This window comes from Arachis stenosperma, chromosome 9 (assembly GCF_014773155.1).
Source record: "Arachis stenosperma cultivar V10309 chromosome 9, arast.V10309.gnm1.PFL2, whole genome shotgun sequence".
Lineage (NCBI taxonomy): Eukaryota > Viridiplantae > Streptophyta > Magnoliopsida > Fabales > Fabaceae > Arachis > Arachis stenosperma.
In genome coordinates, this window is record NC_080385.1 from 27,705,658 (window position 1) to 27,728,592 (window position 22,935).

The window sequence follows — 22,935 nt, forward strand, 5'->3', positions numbered from 1 at the left end:
ATCTATGTTTGTGTCTTATGATCATTAGTGTCTTAGTGTCTATGCCTTAAAGTTATGAATGTCCTATGAATCCATCACCTTTCTTAAATAAACAATGTTCTTAATTGAAAAAGAGAAGAATTGCATGAATTTCGAATTTTATAACAGATTAATTATTTTGATGTGGTGGCAACACTTTTGTTTTCTGAATGTATGCTTAAACAGTGCATATGTCTTTTGAATTTGTGGTTCATGAATGTTGACTCTTGAAAGAATGATGAAAAAGGAGACATGTTACTGAGGATCTGAAAAATCATAAAAATGATTCTTGAAGCAAGAAAAAGCAGTGAATACAAAAAAAAAAAAAAGAGAGAAGCAAGCGAAAAAAAAAACGAAAAAGAAAGAGAAAAAGAAAAAAATAAAGTTGTGATCCAAGGCAATAAGAGTGTGCTTAAGAACCCTGGACACCTCTAATTGGGGACTTTAGCAAAGCTGAGTCACAATCTGAAAAGGTTCACCCAATTATGTGTCTGTGGCATGTATGTATCCGGTGGTAATATTGGAAGACAGAGTGCTTTGGGCCACGGCCAAGACTCAATAAGTAGCTGTGTTCAAGAATCATCATACTTAACTAGAGAATCATAAACACTATCTGGATTCTGAGTTCCTAAAGAAGCCAATCATTCTGAATTTCAAAGGATAGAGTGAGATGCCAAAACTATTCAGAGGCAAAAAGCTAAAAGCCCCGCTCATCTAATTAATACTGATCTTCATAGATATTTTTGGAGTTCATTGCATTCTCTTCTTTTTATCTTATTTGATCTTCAGTTGCTTGGGGACAAGCAACAATTTAAGTTTGGTGTTGTGATGAGCGGATAATTTGTACCCTTTTTGGCATTGTTTTTTATGTTTTTTGTAGTTTTAGTTGAGTTCTTAGTATATTTTTTTAGTAGTTAAAATTCACTTTTCTGGACTTTACTATGAGTTTGTGTGTTTTTCTGTGATTTCAGGTATTTTCTGCTGAAATTGAGGGACCTGAGCAAAAATCTGATTCAGAACTGAAAAGGACTGCAGATGCTGTTGGATTCTGACCTCCCTGCACTCGAAGTGGATTTTTATGGAGCTACAGAAGCCCAATTGGCGCGCTCTCACGGCGTTGGAAAGTAGACATCCTGGGCTTTCCAGCAATATATGATAGTCCATACTTTGCCCAAGATTGATGGCCAAACCGGCGTTCAAAGTCACCCTCAGGAATTCCAGCGTTAAACGCCGGAACTGGCACAAGAATGGGAGTTAAACGCCCAAACTGGCACCAAAGCTGGCGTTTAACTCCAAGGAGAGTCTCTACACGAAATACTTCATGCTCAGCCCAAGCACACCAAGTGGGCCCGGAAGTAGATTCTATGTCATTTACTCATCTTTGTACACCTTAGGCTACTAGTTTTCTATAAGTAGGACCTTTTACTATTGTATTTGACATCTTGGTAGCTATCTTTGAGTGTTATGCTATCTTAGATCATTGGGAGGCTGGCCTTACGGCCATGCCTAGACCTTGTTCTTATGTATTTTCAACGGTGGAGTTTCTACACACCATAGATTAAGGTGTGGAGCTCTGCTGTACCTCGAGTATTAATGCAATTACTATTGTTCTTCTATTCAATTCTGCTTGTTCTTTGTCCAAGATATCACTTGTTCTTCAACTTGATGAATGTGATGATCCGTGACACTCATCACCATTCTCACTCATGAACAAAGTGACTGACAACCACTCTTGTTTTACAAGCATACGAGGCTCTAGTGTTTATCTCTTGGATTCCTGATACACGATGCATGGTTGATCGCCTGACAACCGAGTGCTCGCCTGACAAACGAGCCAGCCATTCCGTGAGATCAGAATCTTCGTGGTATAGGCGAGAACTGATGGCGGCATTCAAGAGAATCCGGAAGGTCTAACCTTGTCTGTGGTATTCTGAGTAGGATTCAATGATTGAATGACTGTGACGTGCTTCAAACTCCTAGCAGGCGGGGCGTTAGTGACAGACGCAAAAGAATCGATGGATTCTATTCCGGCCTGACCGAGAACCGACAGATGATTAGCCATATGCTGTGACAGAGCTAGGAACGTTTTCACTGAGAGGATGGGAGGTAGCCACTGACAACGGTGAAACCCTTGCATAAGCTTGCCATGGAAAGGAGTAAGAAGGATTGGATGAAGACAGTAGGAAAGCAGAGAGACGGAAGGGAAGCATCTTCACACGCTTATCTGAAGCTCTCACCAATGATATACATAAGTATCTCTATCTTTATCTTTATGCTTTATTCATCATCTATACCCATTTGAGTCTGCCTGACTGAGATCTACAAGGTGACCATAGCTTGCTTCATACCAACAATCTCCGTGGGATCGACCCTTACTCGCGTAAGGTTTATTACTTGGACGACCCAGTGCACTTGCTGGTTAGTTGTGCGGAGTTGTGATAGAGAGTTGAGATTGCAATGAGCGTATCATGTTGATGGCGCCATTGATGATCACAATTTCGTGCACCAGAAAGGTTCCATGAAGTCAATACCCCATACATCAAACAACTCAATCTCCAAGATCCCTTGTTGAGGCATGGCATAACTGTGAGGCAGATTGCCAGATCTTTGGCAACTGTCACAATTAAGTACAAACACTCGGGAATCTTTATAGAGAGTAGGCCAGTAGAAGCCACATTAGAGGACTCTTGTGGCTGTTCGCTCACTTCCAAAATGTCCTCCATACTGTGATCCATGGCAGTGCCATAGGATCTTCTGCGCTTCTTCCTTAGGCACACATCTACGGATTACTCCGTCTGCACATCTCTTGAAGAGATATGGTTCATCCCAAAGATAGTACTTTGCATCTGTGATCAATTTCTTTGATTGCTGCCTACTGTACTCTTTGGGTATGAACCTCACTGCCTTGTAGTTTGCAATATCTGCAAACCATGGCACTTCCTAGATGGCAAAGAGTTGCTCATCCGAAAAGGTTTTAGAGATCTCAGTAAGAGGGAGGGACGCCCCTTCTACTGGTTCTATTCGGGACAGGTGATCTGCTACCTGATTCTCTGTTCCTTTTCTGTCTCTTATTTCTATATCAAACTCTTGCAGAAGCAACACCCATCTTATAAGTCTGGGTTTTGAATCCTGCTTTGTGAGTAGATATTTAAGAGCAGCATGATCAGTGTACACAATCATTTTTGATCCTACTAAATAGGATCTGAATTTGTCAATGGCGTAAACCACTGCAAGTAGCTCTTTTTCTGTGGTTGTGTAATTCTTCTGTGCATCATTTAGAACACGGCTGACATAGTAAATGACGTGCAGAAGCTTGTCATGCCTTTGTCCCAACACTGCGCCAATGGCATGGTCACTGGCATCACACATTAGTTCAAATGGCAATGTCCAGTTTGGTGCAGAGATGATTGGTGCTGTGACCAATTTAGCTTTCAGAGTCTCAAATGCCTGCAGACACTCCTTATCAAAGACAAATGGCGTGTCAGCAGCTAGCAGGTTGCTCAGAGGTTTGGCGATTTTTGAAAAATCCTTTATAAACCTCCTATAGAATCTTGCATACCCCAGAAAGCTTCTGATTGCCTTAACATTGGCAGGTGGTGGTAATTTTTCAATTCCTTTACCTTAGCTTGATCACCTCTATTCCCTTGTTTGAGATTTTGTGCCCAAGGACAATTCCTTCAGTCACCATAAAGTGACATTTTTCCCAGTTTAAAACCAGGTTAGTCTCTTGGAATCTCTTTAGAACATGTGCTAGATGGTCAAGACAGGAGCTGAATGAGTCTCCAAATACTGAAAAGTCATCCATGAAGACTTCCAGAAATTTTTCCACCATATCAGAGAAAATTGAGAGCATGCACCTCTGAAAGGTTGCAGGTGCATTGCACAGGCCAAATGTCATCCTTCTGTATGCAAATACTCCAGATGGACATGTGAATGCCGTTTTCTCTCGATCTTTTGGATCTACTGCAATTTGATTATAACCTGAATATCCATCCAGGAAGCAGTAGTATTCATAACCTGCCAGTCTTTCTAGCATCTGGTCTATGAATGGTAAAGGAAAATGATCCTTTCTGGTAGATGTATTGAGCCTTCTATAATCATACGCCACCCAGTAACTGTTCTTGTAGGAACCAGTTCATTTTTTTCATTATGAACCACTGTCATGCCACCTTTCTTAGGGACGACTTGGACAGGGCTTACCCAGGGGCTATCAGAAATAGGATAAATAATCCCAGCCTCTAGTAACTTAGTGACCTCTTTCTGCACCACCTCCTTCATGGCTAGATTCAGCCGCCTTTGTGGTTGAACCACTGGCTTGGCGTCACCCTCCAGTAAGATCTTGTGCATGCATCTGGCTGGGCTAATGCCCTTGAGATCACTGATGGACCACCCAAGAGCTGTCTTGTGTGTCCTTAGCACTTGAATTAGTGCTTCCTCTTCCTGTGGCTCTAAGGTAGAGCTTATGATTACAGGAAAGGTATCACCTTCTCCCAAGAATGTATATTTTAGGGATGGTGGTAATGGTTTGAGCTCGGGTTTAGGAGGTTTCTCCTCTTCCTGAGGGATTTTCAGAGGTTCTATTATTCTCTCTGATTCCTCCAGATCAGGCTGAACATCTTTAAAGATGTCCTCTAGCTCTGATTCGAAACTCTCAGCCATATTGACCTCTCTTACCAGAGAGTCAATAATATCAACACTCATGCAGTCATTTGGGGTGTCTGGATGTTGCATGGCTTTGACAACATTCAACTTGAACTCCTCCTCATTGACTCTCAAGGTTACTTCCCCTTTTTGGACGTCAATGAGGGTTCGACCAGTTGCTAGGAAAGGTCTTCCTAGAATGAGAGTTGCACTCTTGTGCTCCTCCATTTCCAGCACCACAAAGTCAGTAGGAAAGGCAAGTGGCCCAACCTTGACAATTATGTCTTCAATCACGCCTGATGGGTATTTAATGGAGCCATCAGCAAGTTAAAGACATATCCGGGTTGGTTTGACTTCTTCAGTCAAACCGAGCTTTGTGATAATAGATGCAGGTATTAGGTTGATACTTGCCCCAAGGTCATATAGAGCTTGCTTGGTACAATTACCCTCTAATGTGCATGGTATCATAAAGCTCCCGGGATCTTTAAGCTTCTCAGGTAAGCTTTTCAGAATGACTGCACTGCATTCTTCAGTGAGGTAAACTTTTTCAGTTTCCCTCCAATCCTTCTTATGACTTAAGATCTCTTTCATGAACTTAGCATAAGAGGGTATTTGCTCAAGTACTTCTGCAAACGGAATCTTTATTTCAAGAGTCCTGAGATAGTCTGCAAAGCGAGCAAATTGCTTATCCTGTTCCGCTTGGCGGAGTTTTTGAGGGTAAGGCATTTTGGCTTTGTATTCCTCAACCTTAGTTGCTGCAAGTTTATTGCCTACAGATGTGGATTGGGAAGCTTTTTTAGACGCCAACTTCTTATCTGTTACTGGCGTCTGAACGCCAGAACTGTGCTCCCTTTGGGCGTTCAACGCCGGATTCATGCTTGTTTCTGGCGTTGAACGCCAGGAATGAGCATGGTCTGGGCGTTCAGCGCCAGCATTATTCCTCTCTGGGCTCTGATTGTCCTCAGAGGGATTTTGAGTAGCTATTTGTTCATTTCTTGGCTTCCTGCTGCTTTGAAGTGAAGTATTTAATGTTTTTCCACTTCTTAATTGAACTGCTTGGCATTCTTCTGCTATTTGTTTTGACAGTTACTTTTCTGTTTGCTTTGACTGTACTTCCATATTCCTGTTAGCCATTCTTGTTTCTTGTAGTATTTCCTTGAATTCAGCTAGCTGCTGAGTTAAAAAATCCAGCTGCTGATTGAATTCATTAGCCTGATCTACAGGACTGAGTTCAGCAGTTACTGTTTTAGCTTCTTCTTTCATAGAAGATTCACTGCTTAAGTACAGATGCTGATTTCTAGCAACTGTATCAATAAGCTCTTGAGCTTCTTCAATTGTTTTTCTCATATGTATAGATCCATCAGCTGAGTGATCTAGAGAAATCTGAGCTTTTTCTGTAAGCCCATAGTAGAAGATGTCTAATTACACCCACTCTGAAAACATTTCAGAGGGACATTTTCTCAGCATCTCTCTGTATCTCTCCCAAGCATCATAAAGATATTCATTATCTCCTTGTTTGAAGCCTTGGATGCTCAGCCTTAGCTGTGTCATCCGTTTTGGAGGAAAATAGTGATTCAGAAATTTTTCTGACAGCTGTTTCCATGTCCTTATGCTGTCCTTAGGTTGGTTATTTAACCACCTCTTAGCTTGATCTTTTACAGCAAATGGAAACAGTAATAATCTGTAGACATCCTGATCTACCTCCTTATCATGTACTGTGTCAGCAATTTGTAAAAATTGTGCCAGAAACTCTGTAGGTTCTTCCTGTGGAAGACCGGAATACTGGCAGCTTTGCTGCACCATGATAATGAGCTGAGGATTCAACTCAAAGCTACTAACTCTAATGGAGGGTATACATATACTACTCCCATATGAAGCAGTAGTGGGGTTAGCATATGACCCCAGAGTCCTCCTGGACTGTTCCTTTCCACTTAATTCCATGATGGAACAAGGGAGATGATATGTATGTTGATATTATTTATTTTATAAAAAATTATTTTATAAAATAAAAAAAATGAAATAAATAAAAATGAAATAAATAAAATAAAAAAGGAATTGAAAATGTTTTGTGAAGATTTTCGAAAAATTTGAGGAAAAAAAAAGAAAGTGGTTAGGATATTTTTGAAAAAGATAATATATATTAAAAATATATTTTTTTAAAACTTAAAAAGATAAGAATTGAAAAATTTTGAAATTGAAATCTGAATTTTTATATAAAAAATTCGAAAATATAGTTTAAAATTAGTTAGAAAAGATATTTTTTTGAATTTTGAATTTTATGATGAAAGAGAAAAACACACAAAAGACACAAGACTTAAAATTTTTAGATCTAATGCTCCTTATTTTCGAAAATTTTGGAGGGAAAACACCATGGAACACCAAACTTAAAAATTTTAAGATCAAAACACAAGAAAGACTCAAGAACACCTTGAAGATTCACAAGAACACCAAGAACAAAAAGAAAGAACACCAAACTTAAATTTTTTTTTTTTGAAAACCAAGATAAATTTTCGAAAATTAAAGAAAGATCAACAAGAAAACACCAAACTTAAAGTTTGGCACAAGATTAAATCAAGAAAAATTATTTTTGAAGAAAAGATTTTAAAAAGAAGATACCCAATTGCCAAGAACATAAGCCAACGCTCTAATCAACTGAGCTAAAAATGTAACGTATTTTAAAGATGTATTATATTTATGGATAAAAATAAAAATTTTTGAAAGTTAATGTTTTGAAAAAGCACAAGAAAAACAAGAAAAGACACAAAACAAGAAAAACTCAAGATCAAACAAGAAAAATAAACAAGAACAACTTGAAGATCAATGAAGAACAAAGAACACAAGTTCGAAAATTTAAAGAAAAATATAAAATATGCAATTAACCCCAAACTTTGAACAAGACACTAAACTCACGAAAAGAAATTAAAAATTGATAAAGAAAAATAATATTTTTGAAAAATTTTTTTGAAAAGAAATTATCTTATCAGAATTTAATGACTCTATAGTAACAAAAATAAATTATTCCTAATCTAAGAAATAAAATAAACCTTTAGTTGTTCAAACTCGAATAATCCCCGGCAACGGCGCCAAAAACTTGGTGCACGAATTTGCAATCCGTACAACTAACCAGCAAGTGCACTGGGTCGTCCAAGTAATACCTTACGTGAGTAATGGTCGATCCCACGGAGATTATTAGTTTGAAGCAGTCTATGTTTATTTTATTAATCTTAGTCAGGATGTCAATAAGGTTATTTGAGTTAATTGTAAGAAGGAAAAGTGTTTGGGATAAGTAACTGTTACTTTATTAATGAAGAATATGTTGGGGTTTTGGAGATGCTTTGTCCTTTGAACTTCAACTCTTCCTTGAAATCCCTTTCCACACGCAAGGCTCCTTCCATGGCAAGCTGTATGTAGGATGTCACCATTGTCAGTAGCTACCTCCCATCCTCTCAGTGAAAATGGTCCAGATGCTCTGTCACAGCACGGCTAATCAGCTGTTGGTTCTCGATCATGTTGGAATAGGATCCATTGATCCTTTTGCGTTTGTCATCACGCCCAGCAATCGCGAGTTTGAAGCTCGTCACAGCCATTCAATCCTTGAATCCTACTCGGAATACCACAGACAAGGTTTAGACTTTCCGGATCCTCAAGAGTGGCCGCTATCAATTCTAGCTTATACCACGAAGATTCTGATTAAGGAATCTAAGAGAAGCTCATTCAGTCTGATGTAAAACGGAGGTAGTTGTCAGGCACACGTTCATGGATCTGAGGAAGGTGATGAGTGTCACGGATCATCACCTTCTTCATGTTTAAGCGCGAATGAACATCTTAGATAGGAACAAGCGTGTTTAAATGGAAAACAAAGGTAATTGTATTAATTCATCGAGACGCTGCAGAGCTCCTCACCCCCAACAATGGAGTTTAGAGACTCATGCTGCCAAAAGGTACAAATTTTAGATCTAAAATGTCATGAGGTACAAAATAAGTCTCTAAAAGTTGTTTAAATAGTAAACTAATAACTAAGGTTTACAGAAAATGAGTAAACTATGATAGATAGTGCAGAAATCCACTTCTGGGGCCCACTTGGTGTGTGCTGGGGCTGAGACTTAAGCTTCTCACGTGCCTGGGCTGTTTTGGGCGTTCAACGCCAGGTTGTGACGTGTTTTGGGCGTTGAACTCCAACTTGTAACCTGTTTCTGGCGCTGGACGCCAGACAGCAGCATGATACTGGCGTTGAACGCCAGTTTACGTCGTCTATCTTCGCGCAAAGTATGGACTATTATATATTGCTGGAAACCCTGGATGTCTACTTTCCAACGCCGTTGAGAGCGCGCCAATTGAACTCCTGTAGCTCCAGAAAATCCATTTCGAGTGCAGGGAGGTCAGAATCCAACAGCCTCAGCAGTCCTTTTTCAGCCTAAATCAGATTTTTGCTCAGCTCCCTCAATTTCAGCCATAAATTACCTGAAATTACAGAAAAATTACACAAACTCATAGTAAAGTCCAGAAATATGATTTTTGCTTAAAAACTAATAAAATTCTATTAAAAACTAATTAAAACATAATAAAATCTACATGAAATTACCCCCAAAAAGCGTATAAAATATCCGCTCATCAAATGTCCTATGAATACATCACCTTTCTTGAATGAAAAATGTTCTTAATTGAAAAAGAGAAGAATTGCATGAATTTTGAATTTTATAACAGATTAATTATTTTGATGTGGTGGCAATACTTTTGTTTTCTGAATGTATGCTTAAACAGTGCATATGTCTTTTGAATTTGTTGTTCATGATTGATTAGCTCTTGAAAGAATGATGAAAAAGGAGTCATGTTACTGAGGATCTGAAAAATCATAAAAATGATTCTTGAAGCAAGAAAAAGCAGTGAATACAAAAAAAAAAGGAGAAAAACGAAAAAAAAGGGAAAAAAAGGAGAAAAACGAAAAAAAGGAAAAAAGAAAAAGAAAAAGAAAAAAATAAAGTTGTGATCCAAGGCAAAAAGAGTGTGCTTAAGAACCCTGGACACCTCTAATTGGGGACTCTAGCAAAGCTGAGTTACAATCTGAAAAGGTTCACCCAATTATGTGTCTGTGGCATGTATGTATCCGGTGGTAATACTGGAAGACAGAGTGCTTTGGGCCACGGCCTAGACTCATAAAGTAGCTGTGTTCAAGAATCATCATACTTAACTAGGAGAATCAATAACACTATCTGGCTTCTGAGTTCCTATAGAAGCCAATTATTCTGAATTTCAAAGGATAGAGTGAGATGCCAAAACTATTCAGAGGCAAAAAGCTAAAAGCCCCGCTCATCTAATTAATACTGATCTTCATAGATGTTTTTGGAATTCATTGGATATTCTCTTCTTTTTATCTTATTTGATTTTCAGTTGCTTGGGGACAAGCAACAATTTAAGTTTGGTGTTGTGATGAGCGGATAATTTATACGCTTTTTGGCATTGTTTTTAGTATGTTTTTAGTATGTTTTAGTTAGTTTTTATTATATTTTTATTAGTTTTTACTTAAAATTCACTTTTCTGGACTTTACTATGAGTTTGTGTGTTTTTCTGTGATTTTAGGTATTTTCTGGCTGAAATTGAGGGACCTGAGCAAAAATCTGATTCAGAGGCTGAAAAGGACTGCAGATGCTGTTGAATTCTGACCTCCCTGCACTCGAAGTGGATTTTCTGGAGCTACAGAAGCCCAATTGGCGCACTCTCAACGGCTTTGGAAAGTAGACATCCTGGGCTTTCAAGCAATGTATAATAATCCATACTTTGCCCGAGATTTGATGGCCCAAACCGGCGTTCCAAATTAGCTCAAAACTGCCCGGCGTTAAACGCCGGAACTGGCACAAGAATGGGAGTTAAACGCCCAAACTGGCACAAAAGCTGGCGTTTAACGCCAAGAAAAGTCTCTACACATGAAAGCTTCAATGCTCAGCCCAAGCGCACACCAAGTGGGCTCGGAAGTAGATTTTTATGTCATTTACTCATTTTTGTAAACCCTAGGCTACTAGTTCTCTACATATAGGACCTTTTACTATTGTATTCTAATCTGGGTAGCTATCTTTGAGTAATTTTATGCTATCTTAGATCATGGGGGCTGGCCTCACGGCCATGCCTAGACCTTGTTCTTATGTATTTTCAACGGTGGAGTTTCTACACACCATAGATTAAGGTGTGGAGCTCTGCTGTACCTCGAGTATTAATGCAATTACTATTGTTCTTCTATTTAATTCAGCTTATTCTTGTTCTAAGATATCACTTGTTCCTCAACTTGATGAATGTGATGATCCGTGACACTCATCATCATTCTCACCTATGAACGTGTGCCTGACAACCACCTCCGTTCTACCTTAGATTGAGTGGATATCTCTTGGATCCCTTAACCGAAATCGTCGTGGTATAAGCTAGAATTGATGGCGGCATTCAAGAGAATCCGGAAGGTCTAAACCTTGTCTGTGGTATTCTGAGTAGGATTCAATGATTGAATGACTGTGACGAGCTTCAAACTCCTGAAGGCTGGGCGTTAGTGACAGACGCAAAAGAATCACTAGATTCTATTCCAACCTGATTGAGAACCGACAGATGATTAGCCGTGCCGTGACAGGGTGCGTTGAACATTTTCACTGAGAGGACGGAATTGTAGCCACTGACAACGGTGATGCCCTACATACAGCTTGCCATGGAAAGGAGTAAGAAGGATTGGATGAAGACAGTAGAAAAGCAGAGAGACGGTAGGGACAAAGCATCTCCATTCGCTTATCTGAAGTTCTCACTTAGCTCTGATCTGCTGATGAAATTACTTTCTTGAGGATCATCTGTAACTCGATACGCCCATGTTGTCGCCCAGAGCAACCCAAGAGAGGAGAATAAGATAAAAGGACCGGAGATTCCGATAGTGGACAACATAATTGGTGTGAGCAACAAGCCTATAACATTGCCAAGATGAAATCCAGCCATTGAAATTCCAACTGCACTCGCCCTCTCATTACTTGGGAACCAACTAAAATATATATGAAGATAAAGATCAGAATTGATTTTTCAGAGAACTAGCTTTGCATGCATTCCCAACAACAATAAGAGAAGCTATGTTTCGTTGATATTCACCGCGAGAACAACTAACTCTTGTCCTATTGGATTAGGTAGATTACATGGATTACAAAGTAAATCACCACTTTAATCCTTGAAAAACTGAAATGCTAATAAGCAATAAGAGCTAACTAAGCTCATGGTATCTTAAAGATGTAATTCGTTTGACAAATTGCCCCAAACTCACATAAGAAAATAAGCAATGCCAACAGAAACAAAATCAAGATGACATTTTGGGGGAAATGTGTTAAACTGAGTATACCTTTCATGTACCGCAAGCTTGTTTAGTTCTTTTATAAGCTAATTGTTTGTGTTTCAATATTTCAAATTCTGAATTTGTGGTTTATTCTAAAAATTAGATAATAAAGTAAAACAATTTTACATGTACATTCAATTACGTCATGTCAGCCAAAAAAACTCACTTTTACATTAATCGCGTGAATGGTCACCCGAAAAAACAGATAAAATCAGACAACTATGTAAAACGTTTTACACTGCATCAACTCATTAAGTAATACCTTATCGTCCAAGAACAAGAATGGTATGAAAAACTCTTGAGCACTTCATTTCCCTAGTGTTAAATAAAGGCATAGCTACAATGCCTACATGTTCAATACAAGTTTTGAGGAATCACCTCGACATGAGAGTGCTCATGGATGGAAGCGCCACTCCTTCAGCTAGGCCGAAGAAGGCGCGAATTGCCAATAAGCTTGTTGTGGAGTGGTTGGCTGCCAAAGGGGTAAGAAGAGTTGCCAGAGACCACAAAAGAACACCCCATGCCAGCACCCTTTTCCCTCCATACCTGTCCACCAAAGCTCCTCCAACCACAGAGGAGAATATGTATCCCCACAAGAATGATGACTGGTAATTGCATACATAAGGCATCAATCTTCATGTTAGTGAATAATTCAGCAAAACCAAAACCAAAACCAAAACAAAAACATCTTAGGTTGCTTCGAAAGAAATTACTTATGTTCAAGAAAATATTTTATTTATTTTTTCCCTAAAGTAGGATCTGTATATATATTAATAATAAATATAGATGATATGATTCCTTTTCAAATATAAAAGTATTTTCTTTTGCAGTCCAAGATTACATTTATATGATAGCTTTGTATGCCTGCTTTGTCCTCATGTTCACTAAATCATGATCAGAATTCAGAACCAAACCAAATAAATAAATAAAAGGAAGTCAGACTTGACTTTAAAAGAAATCATTTATATTGTACCTACAAAATAAAATGAAATAAATATTTGTTTAAAAAATTTCCATCAGTATCCAAGAAATATAAATTAATAATAAAGATACATTATATGATACGATTTGATTCCTTTTTCAATAAACAAATATTTTCTTTTTGCAGTCCTAGGATGGCTTTTTGTGCCTGTTTTTGTCCTCTGATTCATGAATCATCATCATCAAAACTTCTTTCTTTTTGGATTCATCTGAGTTGGTGTATATGTTATAAACATAAAATATTATTTCGGGGAATTATTTTCCAACAAAATATGTACCTGAACAATGCCAAGAAAAGAACTTGACCATCCATATTTTGAAGCAAGAGGAACAACCGCCACAGACATAACAACCCTGTCAGCATTACAAAGACACATAACACATGCCACCAAACTCACCACCTTAAACCTCTCTGGAATCCTAACACCTTCTTCTTTGGCTCTTTTTCCAATGAACATGCCTCCATCTATTCCCTCTGCAGTGCACCTCACATTGGTACTGGTACTCCTCCATTGTTGATGTTCTTGTTCTTTCCTTTTCTTGCTCTCCAAATTCTCTGTTCTTCTCCATCCTTTCAGTACTAAAGATGGGATTTTGGATTCAAATCCCAACTTGGTCCTTCTAAAACTCAAATGGGGTGCCAAGGAACAAGAAGAAGATGAAGAAAAATGGAACCTCCTTGTGGCGGACATAGATGAAGGAGCTAAATTTATGTTAGCAGCCATTCTTGAAGGGAAAATGAAAATAGAGAATGGTTCCAAAGAGAAGTGTGTTACAGTTTTACAGAGTCATTTAATTTGAAAAAATATGTGAAATCATAATGGAAGAAAGAGATTGTTTGTAGGGAACACGGTTGTAATGATTTGCAAAGTATAATAAAAGGGTTAGGTTGGTGGGGAATGAGTATAGTGCATTTTGCACAACAACCCCCCAAGAATTGCAAGTGAAGAAAGAAAAGAAAGAAAAATTTATGTTAATAGTTAATGTTGTTTTGGGTTTGGTTTAATATAGTGTGGGGGTTGGTGAGAAAATGAAAGAGGTTGAGATTGTTAGGGTTGGTGCAATTTTGTAAGCTAAGTGTTGAAGGGTAGTTTGGGACTTTCCAGTATGGAAGTAAGTACACACTTGACGTGGCACCACGTGTGCGGGAGGGGTTCTACTATCTGAAGCCATTCTTGACGAACTATTTAAATTTTTAAATTTTAAATTTTATTTTAAAAAATAAAATATAATTTTTTATTATTTATTATAAGACCAAAATAAAATATAAAAAAAACTATTTAAAAATAAGAGATTATATTTTATTCTTTAAAATAAAAATTTAAAATTTAAAAGATTTAAATTCGTTAACAAAAATAATGTTCGGTAGAAACTAAAAAATAGGACAAAAATTTATTTTATTAATATATACTTTATTTATTTTAACAATAATTTTAAAATAAAAGATAAAAAATAAATATATTAAATAAATATCAAAATAATAAGTTACGACTTCCCATGATTTCTAAATATTTTTCGTTAAGAAATATTCCATTTTTTATGCTCCATAAATGTGATTTTATTCATTAAATTTAAAAAAAAATAAAAATAAAAGATAAATAAATAACGTGAAAGAGGAAAAGTATGTTTTCTGTAAAATAAATAATTTTTTTCCCTATCATGGAATTAATCTTTTACTTATTCAAAAAGATTGATTAAAGTTTTATAAGTAGAAAAGTTTGTAATTATGAGATTTAGTTTCCAATTAAATTTTTTAATTAATGGCGATTAATGCACTTTTATTTATTCAAAATATATATAATGATAATAAATATGAAAATAGTTAAAATATTATTTATTTTATATTCTAATTAAAATATTTTTGTGTTCAAATTTTAAAAATATAAAAAATCATTTTTGTATAAATATAATATATCTAGTGGCAGATGAAAGATGAAGTAATTGTATATTTGGGACTAATATAAATCAAAATAATTACCTTTTAGGGTAAAAAAGTAAATAATTTAATAATTTAAAATTTAAATTACTTTTTTGGTAGAAACTCATATTAGAAAGTTCTTTAGCATAACAATAATTTACCAAAATTTATTATTTTTCAAACTTTATTAATATAAGACTTAATCTCAAATACAACTAATCTAAAAATATTAAATAGCTTTGACTTTTCTATTAAAATGTGTATTATATTGAATAATTACATGTCAAATATTTCTTACTAATATAGTATATAATTATATTATCAGATGAAAATTGTTACACTAAATTTATATTTTCAGAGTAAAAGGAATATATAAGTTTTTATCTAAATTCATTTCATTGAATTAAACTCTCTCTCTCTCTCTCTCTATATATATATATATATATATATATATATATGTGTGTGTATTTATGTATGTGTATATGTGTGTGACTGTGTGTAACATTATATATTATGAATCCATAAATAGTAATCAAGAGTCTCATTAGACTTGATTGTGAATAAATTTGTAAGTTGTGTGTGGAAAAAGAAAGAAGCTGTAAAATTCCTACGTTTCTATAATTAAATAAAAGAAAAACTAGTTTTATAACTGATCAAATGAGTTGAAACGACGAAAAAGAAAAATAATATACTAGTATAGTAGTATGAAAGCATAATTTATATTGTTCCAGTTGACTTGAGACTTTTGGCACCACCAACTTCGTCTTCTTGTAAGATGGACTAACTTCCCAATTCCATGCTTCAAAATCTAATTAAGTTCCAACAACCACAAAGATATCACTAATTAAAATGGTAGAAGTGATACACTATAATTCTAGAGCAATACTAGGGAGTCAGCAATTTTTGTGATTGTTAGCCATCAACTAGCCATCAATGATGATTTGATGGTGTGAGATTGGTGTGAAATTTCATCCAATGGCTCACCTTTCTCTGCTGATTACATGCTGGCCAAAATTCAATAAAACTGCTGGCCCCTAGACTTTTCCATAATTCTATGTTCACAAGAAATTAATTATATAGAAAGACAGATACGCTTCGTAAACCAACAAACAATCCATTAATCCAAGTTACATCCCACTGACTAACCCCAACCTTTAGCTACCTAGTAAAGCCACTCGTGATATCAGGTGGAATTTTTTCGTACATAAATACTATTTTATATTTTTAAAATAATTGTTGGCCTCCTAGAATCTGATGGAACATTATTTTAATAAATGTCATTATCATGTTAAATAATAATTTTATATACCAAAAAAAATGTTAAATAATAATTTTCAAAAGAATCATTCATTTAAAAACTGTGTTGTATAGTGTGATACTATGTTATACTATAGAAAAATTATCATATGTTCACCGACAAATGCCGAAACATGATATTCAGTAGTACTCTTGCCAATTTTACGTTTGTCATTTAGTAAATATTGTAATGAACAAAAAAAAAGGAGTAAATCGTGGTAGTGTCTCTATTCTCTAACTCTCAAGTGTTGATTCTCTAAAATGACTAACTCAAAGACATGACGAGTTAATACTCAAAATGACCTCTGAAATTTGACTTCTAACTCAATTTAGCCCTTGAATTACCAATTGACTTAAATTGTACCCTGAAATTTTAAGACGCGGCTCAAATTGGCCTTTCCGTCTATTTCCGTCATCGGAAAGCTGACGTGACGAAATTCTTGTATGCATCAATTTAGCCCCTAATAATTTGAAAAAAAAAAACCCTTGCATAAGTCTTCTTATTAGACTTCAGCTCTTCCTTTATAAACCTTGTACAATTCAACTTCACCCCCTCCACTATGCCTTAGATCCCTCATACCTTTTCTGTCACCACCACCATCTTCTTGACCATAACCACCATTTTCTTCTTCACACACATTTCTCCTCTCTCTCATATCTATCCTTATCCTTATCCCTACTCCTATCGTTCTCTCTATCCCTTCTCCTTCTACTAGAATCTCCTTTTCATCATTGTAATAATCATTATCTCTATCTCTATCTTTATTCCTATCTTTATGCCTTTCATCTCTATCATATTTATCATACCTGTCTCTTCTATCTTTGTCTCTTCCTCTGTGTCCATCTTCATCATGTATTTTTCTGTCTCTATCACCACCATATTTCTCTTTGGCTTCAGCTTCAATCTCCTTTTGCGGTACATTGTCACCGTTTCCGGTGTGCGACTCCATTTCGGTGCAAACCTTCGAAACAAGAGACACGTACTCGAGCTTATTCAACGAATCTTGTGGGTTCTCCACTACCATGAGTCTGATGAAGAACCGAAGCGCGAATGACGAATTGGGAATTAGTGTGGATTCGTGGTGTTATGTGAGTGTGAATTACTGGTTTGTGTGTGGTAGTCAGTGTGTGAGTGTGTTGGCTGTTGTGACCGGGTTGTGTAAGTGCGAGGCGAGAGAGTTGAGAGACTGAGGTGAGATTGTGGAGAGTCTGAGGCTTAGCTGCTGGAGTTACCTGAGGCTTGGTTGCTGCTCCCCAACTCACAAAAAATGACTATGATTTGAGAGAAATGGGGTTGCTAGGGTTTTTTTTTTTTAATTATTGGGGTTAAATTGATGCATACAAGAATTTTGCCACATCAAACAACTGTTGAGGCTGTCAGGTGTCAACTACATGTGCCACGTCAATTTTTCGGTGACGGAAATAGACGGAAGGACTAACTTGAGTCACGTCTTAAAATTTCAGGGTACAATTTGAATAAATTAGTAATTCGAGGGCTGAATTGAGTTAGAGGTCAAATTTCAGGGATCATTTTGAGTATTAACTCAAGACATGACATATAGTTATTGGCTTGAAAAAATTACGTAACAATTCTTCAATTGTTGGGCCGCAGGTAGGCTTGTGTTTAATAATATATATTTTTTTAATACTTTTAATATATTGAATATAATAAAAAAAATAAAAAAAACTATTATTACACTACTAAAATATATTTTTAGAACGCAAGATATATAAATACGTACAGTTTTGATGATTAAAACAGGGTTACACTAAATAACTCAAGCTTTTCTTGTTGAAATAAAATAATTTATATTTATCAAATTGTTCTAAATCGAAATTTACTATGTATATGTTCTTTTATAATTTATATAAATTATCGCAGGATAATAAATGTACCATTTGTTCGTAAATCGTGCTATAATATCATAATTTAGTAATTTGCTAAAAATACTGTATTGTCTTTTACCACATAAATTTTAGTACCGTAACATTATTTATTCACAAACCAATATTGTCATTTAATACATAAATAATGGTAAGATAGCAAATTTATAAAATTGTACATAAAAATCCAGCAAATTAGAAAGTTGGAAATTTTCTGTGGAAATTTTCTTATAAGTTTGGTTAGCATTTTGCTGTTGAAAGTTTGGTTTGAGTCCAAGTCAAATTTAGATTAGGGTTAGAATTTGGATTTGTCCCAAATAAGATTGGGTAGATCCTAGGGAAGAATTGGTGTCTGTAATCTTGAAAAAGATAGTGAAATTCTATCATTGTTGTGATGGAAACTGGATGTAGGCTACATTGCACCTAGTAGCTGAACCAGGATATATCTGGTGTCAATTCTTCTTCTCTACTTCTTTTCAGTTTCTGGATCTCAATAGACAAAATGAAAAATATCTCTCAACTTATTACAAGACAAAACTGAAAATATCTCCTTAAGTCAGTTGAAAAAGTAAAAGTAATACTCTTAAAAAGGAAGCTAAGATTCAACCCCCCCCCCTTTCTTAGCCACTAATTACCATCAATTGGTATCAGAGTTTCGTCTCAAAGAGATCAAGCTTTGCAGCTTGGAGGAAAGATCCTGATGGAAAACAACAGGGGTTCAAATTTGGTGGCCTATATTCTGGATGAAGTGCAATCAAGCAACAGACTCCCATTCTTCAATGGGAAGAACTACAGCTACTGGAAAGAAAGAATGAAGATTTTTGTTCAATCTGTAGATTATAGACTTCGGAAGATAATTCTGAAAGGCCCACAATTTCCAACCACAACAGGAACTGATGGTGTGGTTATTCCCAAGGCTGAAGCTGATTGGAATGACGATGACAGGAAGAAAATAGAGCTCAACTCTAAAGCTGTCAACCTGCTTAATTGTGCTGTCAGTTTCGAGGAATACCGACAGGTTTCAAGATGCACAACAACAACAAAAATATGAGACAAACTACAAGTTACTCATGAAGGCACAACCCAAGTCAAAAGATCCAGAATAGACATGCTAAACAGATAATACAAAATGTTCTCAATGAAGGAAGGAGAAACAATTGATGATATGTTTGAAAGATTCAATGTTATCATCACTGGCTTGGATGCTATGGGAATCAAACATTCAAAATCTGTGCTTGTGAGGAAGATATTGAGATGTCCCACTAAAGAGTGGGAAACCAAGGCTATAGTAATAGCTGAGAGTAGTGGCATTGATGAAATGACTTATGATGATCTGAGAGAAAACTTACTTGCTTTTGAAAATACCTATTTAAAAAAAGATACAAAAAAGAAAGAAGTTGCTCTCAAATCTGTCACTGAATCTCTGGATAATAAATCTAGCGATAACTTATCTGACGATGATTTTGTTTTGTTTGCTAAAAAATTCAGGAGGATGATGAAGCAGAAGGAAAGAAACAAAGGAGGCAGCTCAAGGAAACCTAAGAAGGATTTAAGCAAAATCATCTGTCACAACTGCAGAGAAGCTGGTCACTACAAGTTTGACTGCCCAAAACTGAAGAAAGAGGACTAGCCAAAAAGGGAAAAGAAGAAGGGACTCATGGCGTCTTGGAAGACTTGGAGAATATAATAACCCAGTTTTCGGGTACACAAGATCTTTTCTAAAGATACGAAGTTTTTCGGAAGATTAGTGAAGGGAACATCTCTGACATATCATCAAGGACCTCAATTATATCATCGTTATGTCATCAATAAGCAAGAACCTCTTTTGAGATAAGTTTGACGACACAGTCGCGGAGAACCTAGTTTTTAAACTGTATCGGTTAGGAGCTTTTGATTCTGGTTTCCGTAATTAGCCTTAGTATGACGAACCGGACTCGATTCATGAGAGAAGAGAAATAGTAATATGATATTATTATGATATTAATATTAGAGATGCTTGAATAATATTATAATCTTACTTGATCTGTTTTAGTTAAAAATAGGAGATCGGTTTAACCGGGTTCACAGTCTCCTGGTGCAGGTTAACACCAGCACTCTCTGATGACTTTAGCAATGCTAATGCCTCATCATATACCTTCTGTTCTCATGTTAATCATGTTACTAGTGTCATTTATACTAGTAGCTCAGATATTAATCTCTAGAAGTGTTGTTAAGTGTATGTTTTAATACATCTAGTTTTAGTAATTATACACCTGAGATATTTTTCAACCACCTCCCTAACTAGCCAATCATCATCATCATGACTTTCCTCAACCTCCAAGACACTCCAAGGCTAGTCATTTGCTCCCTTTGGCCGAAAATGACAAGAGAGAAAAGAGAGAAACTTTCATGACACTTAAATCTTCAAAGCTTGATTTCTTCTGAATTAAAACTCAAATCAAAACTCCAATCCAACCAAAATGATCATATCTTCTTTTTCTATATAATGTAACATATCAATGCTGGAAATAAGGTGAGATGGCTGTCTCTCTCCCTCTTCAATGCAATTTTTAAGAAAAACCATGCTAAATATGTGTTTTTTTGATATTCTTCCTTAGTTCTCTTGCTTGGCTTGACTTGTGAGCCAAGAATCTTCCATTCTCAGCATGTTTAAGATGAGGAATTCCTTCCTAACATGTTGATTAAGGTTTGGTCAGTTGAGATTTTATGGATTCAAAGTTGTTCTTGATGTGTTTTAGGAGGAAAAAGTGCAAAAGGAACACCTAAAAGCATAACTGGATTTGAGGCAGCAAATCAAGGTAGGGTTTGGTAAAATTAATCTTGATTAATTGTGTTTGATTTGTGTGATTATGATATGGTTTGGCTGTGCTTGAAATTGATGGTTTATATGAGTGATTCTTGTTGAAATTTTGATGAAAATTAGATGAAATTTGATGAAATTCAAGCTATGAATTTGTGTTCTTGGAGATGCTGTAAATCAAAACATTAACCCTTAAATTGTGGTTCAAATTGTGTTAAAATCAAGTGAAAAAGATGGAATTTTAGTGGCTGAGAATTTATTATGAATTATGGTAAAATTTGGTTACTAAAAAGATTGAAAAACAGGTGAAAACAAAGAAAAAATCTGAAAAATTTACGAAGAACACTTTGAGTGTGGTGAAGAACAATGAAGAACACCTTTTTGATCCATAAAAGGGCAAGGAAGTAAATCTTTTGGTGTTTGGGAGGTTATTTTGTAATTTCCAAAAATTAGGATGGTTAAAGTAGAAATACTAAAGTTACAGGTGGTAAAAAATAAATTTTAAATGTTAAAAGGTAAAAAGGGATAATTTTCAAAAATATATTAATAAAATAATAAATAATAATATTTAATTAAAAATAATATAATAATGCGAAAAAGGCAGTTTTTCGTAAAAGCTTTACAAAAAGACAACTTTAAACTCAGAATCTCATAATTATCTTCATAAAATACTTAGGGAGTGGTAATAACATACTAGTGAGACAAAGATAAAGGAAAGATAAAAAGTTAAAGAAAAGATGAAAATCGAAGAAAAAGTCTGTAAAATTTTAATGACAGAAACAAACAGAGATTAGTAAACAAAACTAGGAGCAATATAATTAGTATTTTAGTTGCGCCTAGAGTTAGGTATAATATGAAAAGTTAAACTATTTTAGTATAGACTTAATGAACCTATACTTGGGACAGGCTAACTATTCATACTGAAAATTTACATAAGCTTTAAATACATATGTTAAACAGGAAAACTAGAGCAGAGATAAAGAGAAAAGAGTAATATAGATACAGAGAAAAGAGTAATATGATAAAGAGATTAGAGAACAAGCAGAGGGCCTGTTGAAAGGTCATTTGTTGCATTAAAGCAACTCCAGAGATATTTGTATGTTCATCTGCTGCATTGAGGCAGTCAGATAGATGGTGGTGCGGCCACTGAAAATGCTTTCCTGGGATACTTAGCTATAATGCTATTCTGTAAGACAAAGGATGCTTACAAAGGTATCAAGATACACACAGTTAAAGAGTACTCCTGTAAGACAGAGGTTGCTTATAGTGAGTGTGTTGGGCGTATATCGGCTAATAAGTGCCGTCCTGTAAGACAAAGGTTGTTTGTAGTTGATACCCTGCAAGACAAAGGGTGCTTGCTATGGGTATTGCCAACAGGAAAGCCTTATACAGACAAAAGTTGCTGGGTAACGTCGGGAGCGGGTTAATAACCGACAGATGAGCTCATTACCTTCACTAGATCTAAACATGCATCATACTTAGTTGTGCATTTTCTCTGTTATGATTGGTGTATGAATGTATGCTTTCTTTGTTTGTATTCTATTCTCTGTGTCCGTGTTTTATTTTTTTGTATTCTTCTGTTTGTGTTCAGTTTTTTCTATTTTCTCTATTTATGTGTATCTTCTGTTTACTGTTTCTTTATATTCTACTATTTGTCTGCTAAATGACACAAAATTAATGAACTTAACTAATAACCCCAGCGCTACTAAGAACTCCCCAGTTCTTACCCCTTCTCTCTCCCTCCCCCCTTCAGTTGGAAGCATGAGTACCCTTCCGTAGTTCTTGACGACCGTTCGCAAAGAGGATTCCGCTCTAGGTAGTCTTCTGAGTCTAGGGTGAATCTCGTTCTCTGTTTACATGTATACTGTGAGACCAGTCAATGCCTGCACCCCGTTTGTATGTGCACTTTAACCTAAATCCTGTGTACGAGACTTTTGTTATGTGGCTACTGGACGGAGTACCAGTGAGACGTCATATGGCAATATATGATCATACAGAGGAGTAGTAGACGATCTTCCACCTTTTGATGACATTCGACTTGACTCGAGT

General features: G+C 35.9%; 1 protein-coding gene across 2 annotated transcripts; it reads right to left on the minus strand.

Annotated features, from left to right (window-relative positions):
* Positions 1 to 8,545: 8,545 nt before the first annotated feature.
* Positions 8,546 to 13,979, minus strand: LOC130948000 (probable anion transporter 3, chloroplastic). Of its 2 annotated transcripts, XM_057876713.1 has the most exons (4): positions 13,267 to 13,979; positions 12,386 to 12,612; positions 11,466 to 11,665; positions 8,546 to 9,120 (listed from the first exon to the last, which is right to left on the minus strand). In XM_057876713.1, exons 1-4 carry the CDS (start codon positions 13,711 to 13,713, stop codon positions 9,074 to 9,076), a joined length of 921 nt encoding a protein of 306 aa, XP_057732696.1. In that variant the 5' UTR covers positions 13,714 to 13,979; the 3' UTR covers positions 8,546 to 9,073. The 2 variants fall into 2 exon arrangements, with proteins under 2 accessions (XP_057732696.1, XP_057732697.1); XM_057876714.1 differs by lacking the exon at positions 11,466 to 11,665 and having other exon boundaries at positions 13,267 to 13,972.
* Between the last annotated feature and the right edge of the window lie 8,956 nt (positions 13,980 to 22,935).